This window comes from Oncorhynchus keta, chromosome 31 (assembly GCF_023373465.1).
Source record: "Oncorhynchus keta strain PuntledgeMale-10-30-2019 chromosome 31, Oket_V2, whole genome shotgun sequence".
NCBI lineage: Eukaryota > Metazoa > Chordata > Actinopteri > Salmoniformes > Salmonidae > Oncorhynchus > Oncorhynchus keta.
Window position 1 is genome coordinate 1,926,620 of NC_068451.1, and position 13,372 is coordinate 1,939,991.

The window sequence follows — 13,372 nt, forward strand, 5'->3', positions numbered from 1 at the left end:
CCCCTACTTGCTTGTTCTGCCCACTATGACTAATTTGTTCCAATTGGAAACGACAGGCTGTGCACTATCTTGGGTTAGTTCCAAAAAACATCTTTGCTGCCACTGTATATTGTGATGTTTTTTATTTTACCATACCATCTCCTGCTCCAACACTAAGGCAATGAGATCAGAGACATTCTGAATTCAGCTTTCACCTTCCAGTTATCAGGACAAAAGTAATGCATGTATTGTGATTGTTAATTAACAGTCAGCTCTCTAGACAAAAAAAGATTGGGCTGTCGAGAAAAGGATCTGAGGGAAAAATTTGCTTCAGAGGCTAAACCAGACAGACCTGAGATCAAATCATAATAACTATTTAAATGCTTTCAATACCATTAAACAGTGCACTTAATTATAACAACTTGAGCTCTACACAATAGGAATGGAAGACCAATGACAATCTTTAATAAAACCAAACATTGAATCTAATATACAGTACACGTACATTGTGACCAGCACAATCTCACATACCAGGGCCCAGATTCACAAAACACTTCTTACGCAAAATCATAAGAAGCTTCTTAAGAAAAAAAAAGAAAAAAATTTCATAAGATAATTCGTAAGTGCAATTCCTCAACATTATCTTTAGATGTTATGATTTTCTTGCGAACTTCTCAAATATCTTCTTAATTGGTTTGTTGCTAGGCAACCGATTTAGCGAGCTATCTAGCTAGTAATGGCAATCATGTTAACATATTTCCTACAGAGATTACTGTTCTAAGACATGTTCTTGGGTTTAAAATAATCAATACTGAAACTTTCAGATTAGGTTTGTGTGAATAAAACATGTTCAATTGCTTTCATGATCTTCTCTCACTGCCCTGAGTTTAAGACGAGGGTTTAGCTATAAGAAATAGCGCAAGAAATTTCCAACAACCTTTGAGGAATATCAACTTTGCTTAGCTTTCTTCATAAGTCCATAGCTAAGGAAAACATTGCAGTTGATAAGAAATGTCTTCTAAAGAAGGTTTTGTGAATCTGGGCCCTGAGGCATATCTCTGTCACAGAGCAGCCTCCCTCTCCATGTTGTCATAGCAACATCAATCAATAATTTACCAGCCTGAAGAGCTGTATATGATCTCAGCATGCTGTAACCTATGCTGCTAACCTCAGCTGGCCAAACAGAACAACAAGCAGCCCAATAGTCCTGCACAGCCATAAATAATGTAATCAATAGTAAACCTAGCCTGTGAGGGGGAGGGGGGTAAGAGGAGAGAGACTAGAGAAGGAGGTGATATGGGAAAAAGAAGACAGGAGAAAAACCGAGAGAAAAGAGAGAGTGAGAGAAAGGTAGTGGAAAAGAGAGTTATATGAATGACCCTTACTCTACAGAAACAAATGCTTTTAGATGTGTCATTCATCAGACTACCTCTCCCTGGGCCCCAACCAGGAAAGGACCAGGCTGCGTCCAAAATGGCACCCTATTCCTTACAAAGAAGTGCACTATATCAGGAATAGGGTGCCATTTGGGATGCAGTATCAGTGACTTCCCAGCAGAAGCCTCACTAGGACAGATGCCCGACAGTGACTCACCGATAATGTAGACTCCCAGGCATTTACTGTAAGTAAATCCGTAATGTAGCTGTGGATGACCACTTGGGAATACTATAGTGAGTGACCTTAGCCGGTCCCAATTCATTCCCAACCCTCCCCTTGGCACTAACCCTTCAATCTTTGCAGACCTTGAAGATGGAAGCAATATGGTGGGAACTTTACCACTACACTGCTTATACACTACATGACCAAAGTTCGTCAAACTTCTCATTCTAAAATCATGTGCATTAATGTGGAGTTGTTCTCCACATTGCTGCTATAAAAGCCTTCACTCTTCTGTGAAGGCTTTCCACTAGATGTTGGAACATTGCTGCGGGTACTTGCTTTCATTCAGCCACAAGAGCATTAGTGAGGTCGGGCACTGATGTTGGGCGATTAGGCCTGGCTCGCAGTCAGCATTCCAATTCCTCCCAAAGGTGTTCGATGGGGTTGAGATCAGGGCTCTATGCAGGCCAGTCAAGTTCTTCCACACCGATCTCTGCAAACCGTTTTTGTATGGACCTCGCTTTGTGCATGAGGGCATTGTCATGCTGAAACATGAAAGGGCCTTCCCCAAACTGTTGCCACAAAGTTGGAAGCACAGAATCGTCTAAATTGTCATTGTGTGCTGTAGCGTTAAGACTTCCCTTCACTGGAACTAAGGGGTCTAGTCCGAACTATGAAAAACAGCCCCAGACCATTATTCCTCTTCCACCAAACTTTACAGATGACAGTATGCATTGGGGCAGGTAGCATTCTCCTGGCATCCGCCAAACACAGACTTGTCCGTTGGATTGTCAGATGGGCTAGGGTGATTCATCACTCTAGAGAACGCTTTCCCATTGCTCCAGAGTCCAATGGCTGCGAGCTTTACATTAACTTGCCGACGCTTGGCATTGCGCATGGTGTTCTTAGGCTTGTGTGTGGCTGCTCGGCCATGGAAACCCTTTTCATGAAGCTTCTGACGAGCAGTTCTTGTGCTGACGTTGCTTTTAGAGGCAGTTTGGAACTCGGTAGGGAGTGTTGCAACCGAGGAAAGACCATTTTTACGCTCCTGCACTTGGTGGTCCCGTTTTGTGAGCTTGTGTGGTCTACCGCTTCGCGGCTGTGCCGTTGTTGCTTCTAGTTGTTTCCACTTCACAATAACAGCACTTACGGTTGACCGGGGCAGCTCTAGCAGGGCAAAAATTTGACGAACTGACTTGTTGGAAAGGTGGCATCCTATGACCGTGCCACGTTGAAATTCACTGAGCTCTTCAGTTAGGCTATTCTATTGCCACTAGTTGTCTATGGAGATTGCATGGCGGTGTGCTTGATTGTATACACCTGTCAGCAACGGGTATGGCTGAAATCCCTGAATCCACTCATTTGAAGGGGCGTCCACATACTTTTGTATATATAGTGTACCTATCTAGACTCTTCAGACATGCTAACATCAAGGGTTAAGGGCCAAGGGGGAGGGTAGGGAGCAATTTGGGAATGGCTGTGACATATATGGAGTCACCTCGGCCAACAGCTCCGCCCCCGCAGCTCCTCGCCCAAGCCTCTCCAGGTTCTCCTTTACCCAAATCCAGATAGCAGATGTTCTGAAAGAGCTGCAAAACCTGGACCCATACAAATCAGCTGGGCTTGACAATCTGGACCCTCTATTTCTGAAACTATCCGCCGCCATTGTCGCAACCCCTATTACCAGCCTGTTCAACCTCTCTTTCATATCGTCTGAGATCCCCAAGGATTGGAAAGCTGCCGCAGTCATCCCCCTCTTCAAAGGGGGAGACACCTTGGACCCAAACTGTTACAGACCTACAGTGCCTTGCGAAAGTATTCGGTCCCCTTGAACTTTGCGACCTTTTGCCACATTTCAGGCTTCAAACAAAGATATAAAACTGTATTTTTTTTGTGAAGAATCAACAACGAGTGGGACACAATCATGAAGTGGAATGACGTTTATTGGATATTTCAAACTTATTTAACGAATCAAAAACGGAAAAATTGGGCATGCAAAATTATTCAGCCCCATTAAGTTAATACTTTGTAGTGCCACCTTTTGCTGCAATTACAGCTGAAAGTCGCTTGGGGTATGTCTCTATCAGTTTTGCACATCGAGAGACTGAATTTTTTTCCCATTCCTCCTTGCAAAACAGCTCGAGCTCAGTGAGGTTGGATGGAGAGCATTTGTGAACAGCAATTTTCAGTTCTTTCCACAGATTCTTGATTGGATTCAGGTCTGGACTTTTACTTGGCCATTCTAACACCTAGATATGTTTATTTTTGAACCATTCCATTGTAGATTTTGCTTTATGTTTTGGATCATTGTCTTGTTGGAAGACAAATCTCCGTCCCAGTCTCAGGTCTTTTGCAGACTCCATCAGGTTTTCTTCCAGAATGGTCCTGTATTTAGCTCCATCCATCTTCCCATCAATTTTAACCATCTTCCTTGTCCCTGCTGAAGAAAAGCAGGCCCAAACCATGATGCTGCCACCACCATGTTTGACAGTGGGGATGGTGTGTTCAGGGTGATGAGCTGTGTTGCTTTTTACGCCAAACATAACGTTTTGCATTGTTGCCAAAAAGTTCAATTTTGGTTTCATCTGACCAGAGCACCTTCTTCCACATGTTTGGTGTGTCTCCCAGGTGGCTTGTGGCAAACTTTAAATTACACTTTTTATGGATATCTTTAAGAAATTGCTTTCTTCTTGCCACTCTTGCCACTCGGATTTGTGCAATATACGACTGATTGTTGTCCTATGGACAGAGTCTCCCACCTCAGCTGTAGATCTCTGCAGTTCATCCAGAGTGATCATGGGCCTCTTGGCTGCATCTCTGATCAGTCTTCTCCTTGTATGAGCTGAAAGTTTAGAGGGACGGCCAGGTCTTGGTAGATGTGCAGTGGTCTGATACTCCTTCCATTTCAATATTATCGCTTGCACAGTGCTCCTTGGGATGTTTAAAGCTTGCGAAATCTTTTTGTATCCAAATCCGGCTTTAAACTTCTTCACAACAGTATATCGGACCTGCCTGGTGTGTTCCTTGTTCTTCATGATGCTCTCTGCGCTTTTAACGGACCTCTGAGACTATCAAAGTTCAGGTGCATTTATACGGAGACTTAAATACAATCCACCTGTGTGTAATCATCATCATTAGTAATTTAGGTCAACATTGGATCATTCAGAGATCCTCACTGAACTTCTGGAGAGAGTTTGCTGCACTGAAAGTAAAGGGGCTGAATAATTTTTCACGCCCAATTTTTCAGTTTTTGATTTGTTAACATTTTTTAAATATCCAATAAATGTCGTTCCACTTCATGATTGTGTCCCACTTCAAGGGGGCCGAATACTTTCGCAAGGCACTGTATATCCATCCTGCCCTGTCTATCTCGTTCCAGTTCTCTGCTGCCTGTGACTGGAACGAATTGCAAAAATCGCTGAAGTTGGAGACTTTTATCTCCCTCACCAACTTCAAACATCAGCTATCTGAGCAGCTTACCGATCTCTGCAGCTGCACATAGTCTATTGGTAAATAGCCCACCCATTTTCACCTACCTCATCCCCATACTGTTTTTATTTATTTACTTTTCTGCTCTTTTGAACACCAATATCTCTACCTGTACATGACCATCTGATCATTTGTCACTCCAGTATTGATCTGCAAAGTTGTAGTTATTCGCCTACCTCCTCATGCCTTTTGCACACATTGTATATAGACTCCCCTTTTTTTCTACTGTGTTATTGACTTGTTGGTTGTTTACTCCATGTGTAACTCTGTGTTGTCTGTTCACACTGCTATGCTTTATCTTGGCCAGGTCGTAGTTGCAAATGAGAACTTGTTCTCAACTAGCCTACCTGGTTAAATAAAGGTGAAATAAAAAATAAAATAAAAATAAAAATATATGTAGCAGTGGAGGACAAGGGGTTATATTAATTGACTGAGTCACCAGTAGAGGTGCTCCTCCACCATCTTGGTGACAGCCTGGGACACGGCTCTTTCCTGGGGACTGAGGTTCTTGTTCAGGTTGACGCCCAGCTTCTCTTCCAGGAAGTCAATGATGAACTCTGACCCCGACACCTGCTGCCAGTTATACTCAATCCATGGCATCTTGCCCTGCGGAGAGAGCTTCCCATCAAAGTAGTTCTGCAAGGGGGAGAACAGAATGGGGTTCAGCAGTGGGAAATTGACACACTCTAGTTGTTTCTGAATATGTAGGACTGGTTTCCCAGACTCAGATTAATCCCTGGACATAAAACAACATGCATAAAGAGAATTTCCATTTAAAATGCTTTTTAGTCCAGGAATGTAAGCTTCATCTGTGTGAAGGAAACCAGTCCTACTTTTCAAGTTCTACTTTATCATACACAGGCTATTGTACCTGGTAGGGCAGGTCCACCATGCGTAGGTAGGTCTCCATCTTGAGGCAGAATGGTGAGAGGCTGGGGACCCCCGTGTTTGGCCTGGAGAACTGGTGGAGGATGATGGCATCTTTAGAGTCCAACTCCTGCTCCTTCCTAGAAAACACCCGGGGAGAAAAAGGCCAACTGAAAAGGTGTGCTATACTGAGGCAACAGCAAACTAGTACACAGGTGGGAGCCCCATGAGATAAAATACTTGAAAACAATTGTTTTATCTCTGTGGCAGCCACTTTAAAAGTCATCAACGTTTCTGTGACAACAGTACAGCTATTTCCAGGTCAGTTTGTGTTGTGAGAACAATATCGTAACTCGCCCTGATCAGAGAGGAGAGTGTAGGATTAGTTACATCTCTGTTTCAGGCTCTTAGTAATCTCACTGGGAGGATAGGGTCTCACCTGGTCCTATTATATAATGGTGACACAGCAGCGAGAGGAACAATTCTTCAATTCCCTTAGCTCTGTGTTACAGATGGAATTTCCATACAAGGACCAATGAGCACCAACATGTGAAGTTCATAGAACCATGTGAAATTGTTTGTCAAATGAAAGTGAAGTATTTTTGAGAAATTAAGGCATATATACAGTGGGGCAAAAAAGTATTTAGTCAGCCACCAATTGTGCAAGTTCTCCCACTTAAAAAGATGAGGCCTGTAATTTTCATCATAGGTACACTTCAACTATGACAGACAAAATGAGAAAAAAAAATCCAGAAAATCACATTGTAGGATTTTTAATGAATTTATTTGCAAATTGTGGTGGAAAATAAATATTTGGTCAATAACAAAAGTTTCTCAATACTTTGTTCTATACCCTTTGTTGGCAATGACAGAGGTCAAACGTTTTCTGTAAGTCTTCACAAGGTTTTCCCACACTGTTGCTGGTATTTTGGCCCATTCCTCCATGCAGATTTCCTCTAGAGCAGTGATGTTTTGGGGCTGTTGCTGGGCAACACGGACTTTCAACTCCCTCCAAAGATTGTCTATGGGGTTGAGATCTGGAGACTGGCTAGGCCACTCCAGGACCTTGAAATGCTTCTTACGAAGCCACTCCTTCGTTGCCCGGGCGGTGTGTTTGGGATCATTGTCATGCTGAAAGACCCAGCCACATTTCATCTTCAATGCCCTTCCTGATGGAAGGAGGTTTTCACTCAAAATCTCACGATACATGGCACCATTCATTCTTTCCTTTACACGGATCAGTCGTCCTGGTCCCTTTGCAGAAAAACAGCCCCAAAGCATGATGTTTCCACCCCCATGCTTCACAGTAGGTATGATGTTCTTTGGATGCAACTCAGCATTCTTTGTCCTCCAAACACGACAAGTTGGGTTTTTACCAAAAAGTTATAATTTGGTTTCATCTGACCATATGACATTCTCCCAATCTTCTTCTGGATCATCCATATGCTCTCTTGCAAACTTCAGACGGGCCTGGACATGTACTGGCTTAAGCAGGGGGACCCGTCTGGCACTGCAGGATTTGAGTCCCTTTCGGCGTAGTGTGTTACTGATGGTAGGCTTTGTTACTTTGGTTCCCAGCTCTCTGCAGGTCATTCACTAGGTCCCCCCGTGTGGTTATATCATTTTGACCCCACGGGGTGAGATCTTGCGTGGAGCCCCAGATCGAGGGAGATTATCAGTGGTCTTGTATGTCTTCCATTTCCTAATAATTGCTCCCACAGTTGATTTCTTCAAACCAAGCTGCTTACCTATTGCAGATTCAGTCTTCCCAGCCTGGTGCAGGTCTACAATTTTGTTTCTGGTGTCCTTTGACAGCTCTTTGGTCTTGGCCATAGTGGAGTTTGGAGTGTGACTGTTTGAGGTTGTGGACAGGTGTCTTTTATTCTGATAACAAGTTCAAACAGGTGCCATTAATACAGGTAACGAGTGGAGGACAGAGGAGCCTCTTAAAGAAGAAGTTACAGGTCTGTGAGAGCCAGAAATCTTGCTTGTTTGTAGGTGACCAAATACTTATTTTCCACCATAATTTGCAAATAAATTCATAAAAAATCCTATAATGTGATTTTCTGGATTTTATTTCTCATTGTCTGTCATAGTTGAAGTGTACCTATGATGAAAATTACAGGCATCTCTCATCTTTTTAAGTGGGAGAACTTGCACAATTGGTGGCTGGCTAAATACTTTTTTGCCCCACTGTACATTCCATTACCAAAAAACTCACATATCTTTAAGATGTTTGCTAATTTCTCTCCATAATGAGGGAGGATAATGACATTTCACAGAAGTAACAAGTATAGGTAGACCTACCAATTAGTTAGTGTTTTTACTGATATCAAGTTTGCCTATGAATTAAGTAATTGAAAATTCGTAATTCTGTTACCAAATCGGCAACAGAATTATTGCAAAATCAGTAACGGAATTACTGCAATTTAAATGGGAAATCATACTAGTCACGCATCACACTTGGGTCACCTGCTACTGTCCTCCCTTCAACTGGCATACTGTAATGTTTAGCACATAACTGTGTTTCCCTTTCTGTTCCCTGTTGGTCAAATCAGAGAGGAAAAGGCGAAGCGAGAGGGTTTATTGCTGTCAAAATCTGTCCATGATAAGCAGACCGATAAGCAGACTGCCTGCCTTCCCGCCTTTGGGACAACAACTCCCATTGTTAGGGCGGAGACAAGACCATCTTACAGCATCTCATTGAACGTTGAAAAGTAGTTGGAATTTGGTCATTCTGCCCTGGCTGGACCAAATCTGAACCAATCAAAGATGTCTATGTTTCACAAGTTTGGACAGCACAGTACAGCACAGTAGAGAACAATAGAGTACAGAATAGTACTGTAAAGAAAAGCGGAGTACTGTACTGTACAGTAGAGCACACAAGTACTCTGCTGAACTCTACTGTAATGTGCTGTGCTCTACTGTGATGTCCAAACATAGACGTCTATGATGGTTTCAGATTTGGTCTGGTCCGGACCAACCAAATGTGATTTTGTTTGGGGGTGGAGGTCAACACAATAATATTCAGTGTGTAGAATAATACCCAAATATGCAAAAGAAGGATATTGCATATTTCTACATTTGTTTACCTATTCAGGATACAGCACCATGAAAATATGATATTCATATATCAATCACATTTATTTATGAAGCCCTTATAACATCAGCTGATGTCACAAAGTGCTATACAGAAACCCAGCGTAAAACCCCAAACAGCAAGCAATGCAAATGTAGAAGCACAGTGGCTAGGAAAAACTCCCTAGAAAGGCAGGAACCTTGAAAAAAACCTAGAGAGGAACCAGGCTCTGAGGGGTGGCCAGTCCTCTTCTGGCTGTGCGGTGTGGATATTATAACAGTACATGGCCAAGATGTTCAAATGTTCATAGATGACCAGCAGGGTCAAATAATAATAATCACAGTGGTTGTAGAGGGTGCAACAGGCGAGCACCTCAGGAGTAAATGTCAGTAGGCTTTTCATAGCCGATCATTCAGAGTTAGAGACAGCCGGAGAGAGAGAGAGTCGAAAACAGCAGGTCCGGGACAAGGTAGCACTTCCGGTGAACAGGTTAGGGTTCCATAGCCGCAGGCAGAACAGTTGAAACTGGAGCAGCAGCAAGGCCAGGTGGACTGGGGACAGCAAGGAGTCATCAGGCCATGTATATATATCCATAATTATCCATTTTTGTATAGTACAGATCATGGACCCATGATGTAATTTAGTTACCGTAACTATATTACCAGTTGTAAATCCACTTCACCAACTGTAGTACAATAACAAACAAAACAATTCTAACTCAAGGTGTCATGTCATAGCTGACACCCCATTCTATCTGCAGAATTTTAAAAATCTTAATTCTGAGTAGATATTTAACCATTTTTGCATTAAAAACTGAGGGAATTTTTATGTTACAAAACTTTGCATCTGCACAGTTCTTCCAGTAAATGTAATTTTGTGAAATGTTCTGTGTAAATTGATCAAAGTTGTCTTTGTGCATAGAGTTGTATGGTTTGTTAAACTTCAATTTTTTTTTGGTTGGCATACATTTTAAAATGACTTATTTTCTAGAAGTCCAGGGCCTATGCCAACTGCAAAATGGGTATTTATTGTTGGTGCAGGCAAGTCTTCCATGAAGTGTGTGTGTAAGTCAAAGCGTAATTCTGTGACCGTTGAATTGCCCTAGAACAACCTGTCCCTTCACTATATTTAAGTCACCAGTCTAAACACTCATGCACACAAGTATACACAGATACAATACACAATTTCACGATAATGAGATAAATAATGAGATGGTAAAGTCCTCATCATATTACTGACTCCATGGTATTCAATGGGCCTACAGCAGGAAAAAGAAAACTCTGAACTTCTATTTCAATCCTCTACTACCCTTGAAATCAAGGCCTGTGAGGTGAATCATGCTTGTGAAAATCTGATAAGGGTCCTTGCATTTCAACCCCACCGTTTTTAATGGTGGGTGACTGACACTGACATAAATGTTGGCTTTAATAATTAAACATAACCTACAGTACAGGGGCATGCTGCCTTGCAATTACTCTAGTTCATACCTAAATGAATGTTATGAATTATAGCCTACATATGTCCAAGAGAGCAGGAATGGACTCCATCCAAAGTCAGTTACATCAGCAGGCATTTTGTAACACCTTGAAATTCGACTTGAATTTATGGAAATAAATATGCATGTATATAAATGATAGCCTACTTTGGCTAATCAAATGTATAGGACAGGTTTTCGGTACAATGATGTTGCGCAGGACAGTCTACGACAGAATAAACAACTCACATTCCCACAAAATGTCGCTCTCCACACAACTGTGGTGTTGAAACCATCGAAACGACGCAGGCTACGTCGCGGAAATTCTGGACCGTGCAAAAGAAACACTATTGTATTCAGGGGGTAGATACAGGGAGTTCCTTTGAGAATAATTACTCAAAGGGATTGCATAGAACAGACATGCTGCAGGTTTACAGTCAAAATGTCGTTTTCTATGGTAGAAGCATGATAATAGTAGGTTTATGCGACGTGATTCAGCAATGTTTCCAAATGAGGAAATGCAAAGCCATTCCTGTGACAGATTATATGGAGCCACTGTTACAGAATGTACCAAAACGCATAAATGCTTGAGATACGACTGTGCGGGGACAGGAGCGCCATTCATTATGTTAACAATAGGCCTGAATTAATCTTCCTTCTCAAAGATTAAAACAGACGCATTTCATTCAACATTAGGCTACAAACGTCCGCTTTCACTAAACATAAATCTTAAAATAGCTCACGTGAGAGGTTAGTAAAGGTAATCCTGACACCACTGCTGCAGTGCTAGAGAAATTCATATTTACGCTCAGGATATGGCATAAAACCTGACGCGTAATTTTCCACATTCCAATATTTTTGCATCTCCTGTCAGCTGCACATTCTAGCCTACAGTGCAGGAAGGGATGATTCCGCGAATATATGAACAAAGGTAAACGAACGACAGCAATATTCTGTTTTTTTCAGAGATGTCAAGAGCAGCTGTTCAAAAGTGACAGCAAGTGCGCACCCCCAGGAAACACACTCTCAGCCCATCCCCGAGGGTATGAATTATTTTATAAAGTTAGATTATTATTGTGAATATAGTAGATTAAGCCTACGCAAACACAGCCTAAGCATCACACAAATGCACACATTTGATCATGTGAACCAATACCCTTGCAGATTGTGTCATTGGAGCATATTTTTGCCATTGTAGCCTACCTGATGGCGAGCAGCTCGTGTAATAGGTAGGCAGCAGCAGCGAGGAGTGCACCGCCGGTGATATAGATGGTTTTCTTCCACCAGGAATCCGACCCCAATCCCGACATGGTCCCACCGTAGTCCTGTTGTAAAGGGAATGCGACGATATAGCCATATAGAGAGTGAGGCTCGTCGGAGCCACATATCCCCAAGGGCAGGCTGTGATTCCGCCCGAGTTCAACCACACACGGTCGGGACGAGGCGAAACCAGACCCCCACATACTCTATCAATCGCCGCGTGGCGCCTGCGTTCTCTCGCAAACCACTCTCGGCTTCATCAATATGTCACAACAGTCCTATGTTGCATGGCGATATGCTATTTAATATATGCTATCTGCCAAACATTAGAAATATACATATTCCGGCCTGATGGTTCCCGCACCCCCAGCTCGGCATCCTCCGCCAGCCCTCGGAGCCTTTGTCTGTTCCAATGGAAACTAGTGGCAGACTGAGTACTTCCCTAACATCTGAGCCTCATGACAACAAAACCACCACACAAGTTGATGGGGATAGTTTGGGTTTATGCGGTTTTTGATTTGAAATCATTTTTAAAAACGAAGGCTTTAATATAGGGCAATGGGCCAGGCCTTAAATGATGATTATAAAGACATATGCAAAATACATTGTATTTACATTGATTTCGAAATGCAAATTAAATGGTTTAAGCAATTGTGTTGTTTTCTTGGAGCAATGTTATATGGGCAATTTCACTATTCATTGTCACCAAGTCCTGCAATATCTCCATAGCAACATTTAGGCTTAGTGTTTAGCCATTATTGAATGCACAACACACTCTTCGAGTGCTATAACTACTGGTGCATGTTCAACAACAACGTGCTTGCATAGCAGGTGCATGCTTTTGGCTACTTTAGCTAAAGTCGGTTATACTCACATTGCAGTAACTTCGGAAGTGTAAAAAGGCATTCATCTTGGAGAATACTACATGCGACCAATGTGCTTTCCGTTGTGATTGTTTGGATCATACCTAATATTGCGAAACAACTTTACTTGAAAACTGGATTGCGCTTTCGTAAGAATTCTATAATGTAAGGTCAGTCACATCACTGGTACCCCTCAGTCTTGAGCTAGTGCCAACCAACAATGTATATAAACCCTGGATTGCTAATACTATGTATTGGCCATTGAGAGGCTTTGAAGCCACCGGTCGGGCAAATTGGCACTCCCCAGTTGGAACAGTCCTTCATAGGAATTAATGGAATTCTACAGTATTTCAATTTAATGTTAAGAACAAAATTACATGTATTTAATTATTTTTGTTGTTGTAGTGGGGACCGTAACATTAATCTCTAAAAAAAAAGATATACTTGGAAGAAAATGTTTTTATGTTTTATGTTCAGCTCACATAATAATTGAAAAGTGCATTACGGTGTATGTAATAGAATAAACGAGGCAAACACTAATGTATACATTAATAAATTGATTTCTATAGCTTCCAAAATATATTTTTTACAACGGTGGGAGAGTGCCAAGATGGAGGCCTATCAGTCATCGAGTGTATATATAAATTATTGGTGGCAACCCAGTGCCGCCTGCATCCATGCGCTCTGCTTTCCCCAAACCGGTTCGGGGTCAGCATCGCACCTCAGAATAAATGCTTTTCAAACAGATTCATTGTAGTTCTG

The 13,372-nt window shown here is 42.1% G+C and overlaps 1 protein-coding gene across 3 annotated transcripts in view; it reads right to left on the reverse strand.

Annotated features, from left to right (window-relative positions):
* Positions 1–13,236, reverse strand: part of LOC118364191 (failed axon connections homolog) — a 28,421-nt gene extending 15,185 nt beyond the window's left edge. The window contains exons 1-4 of one of the 3 annotated variants that reach the window (XM_035745494.2): positions 12,622–13,236; positions 11,691–11,812; positions 5,939–6,074; positions 5,507–5,703 (exon numbers count right to left, since the gene is read on the reverse strand). In XM_035745494.2, the coding sequence (XP_035601387.1) occupies positions 5,507–5,703; positions 5,939–6,074; positions 11,691–11,812; positions 12,622–12,657 (491 nt within the window). In that variant the 5' untranslated portion in view covers positions 12,658–13,236. Of the gene's footprint in view, positions 1–5,506; positions 5,704–5,938; positions 6,075–11,230; positions 11,360–11,690 lie in introns of those variants that run through there. The other 2 variants (XM_035745493.2, XM_052489291.1) reach the window with 2 other exon arrangements.
* Between the last annotated feature and the right edge of the window lie 136 nt (positions 13,237–13,372).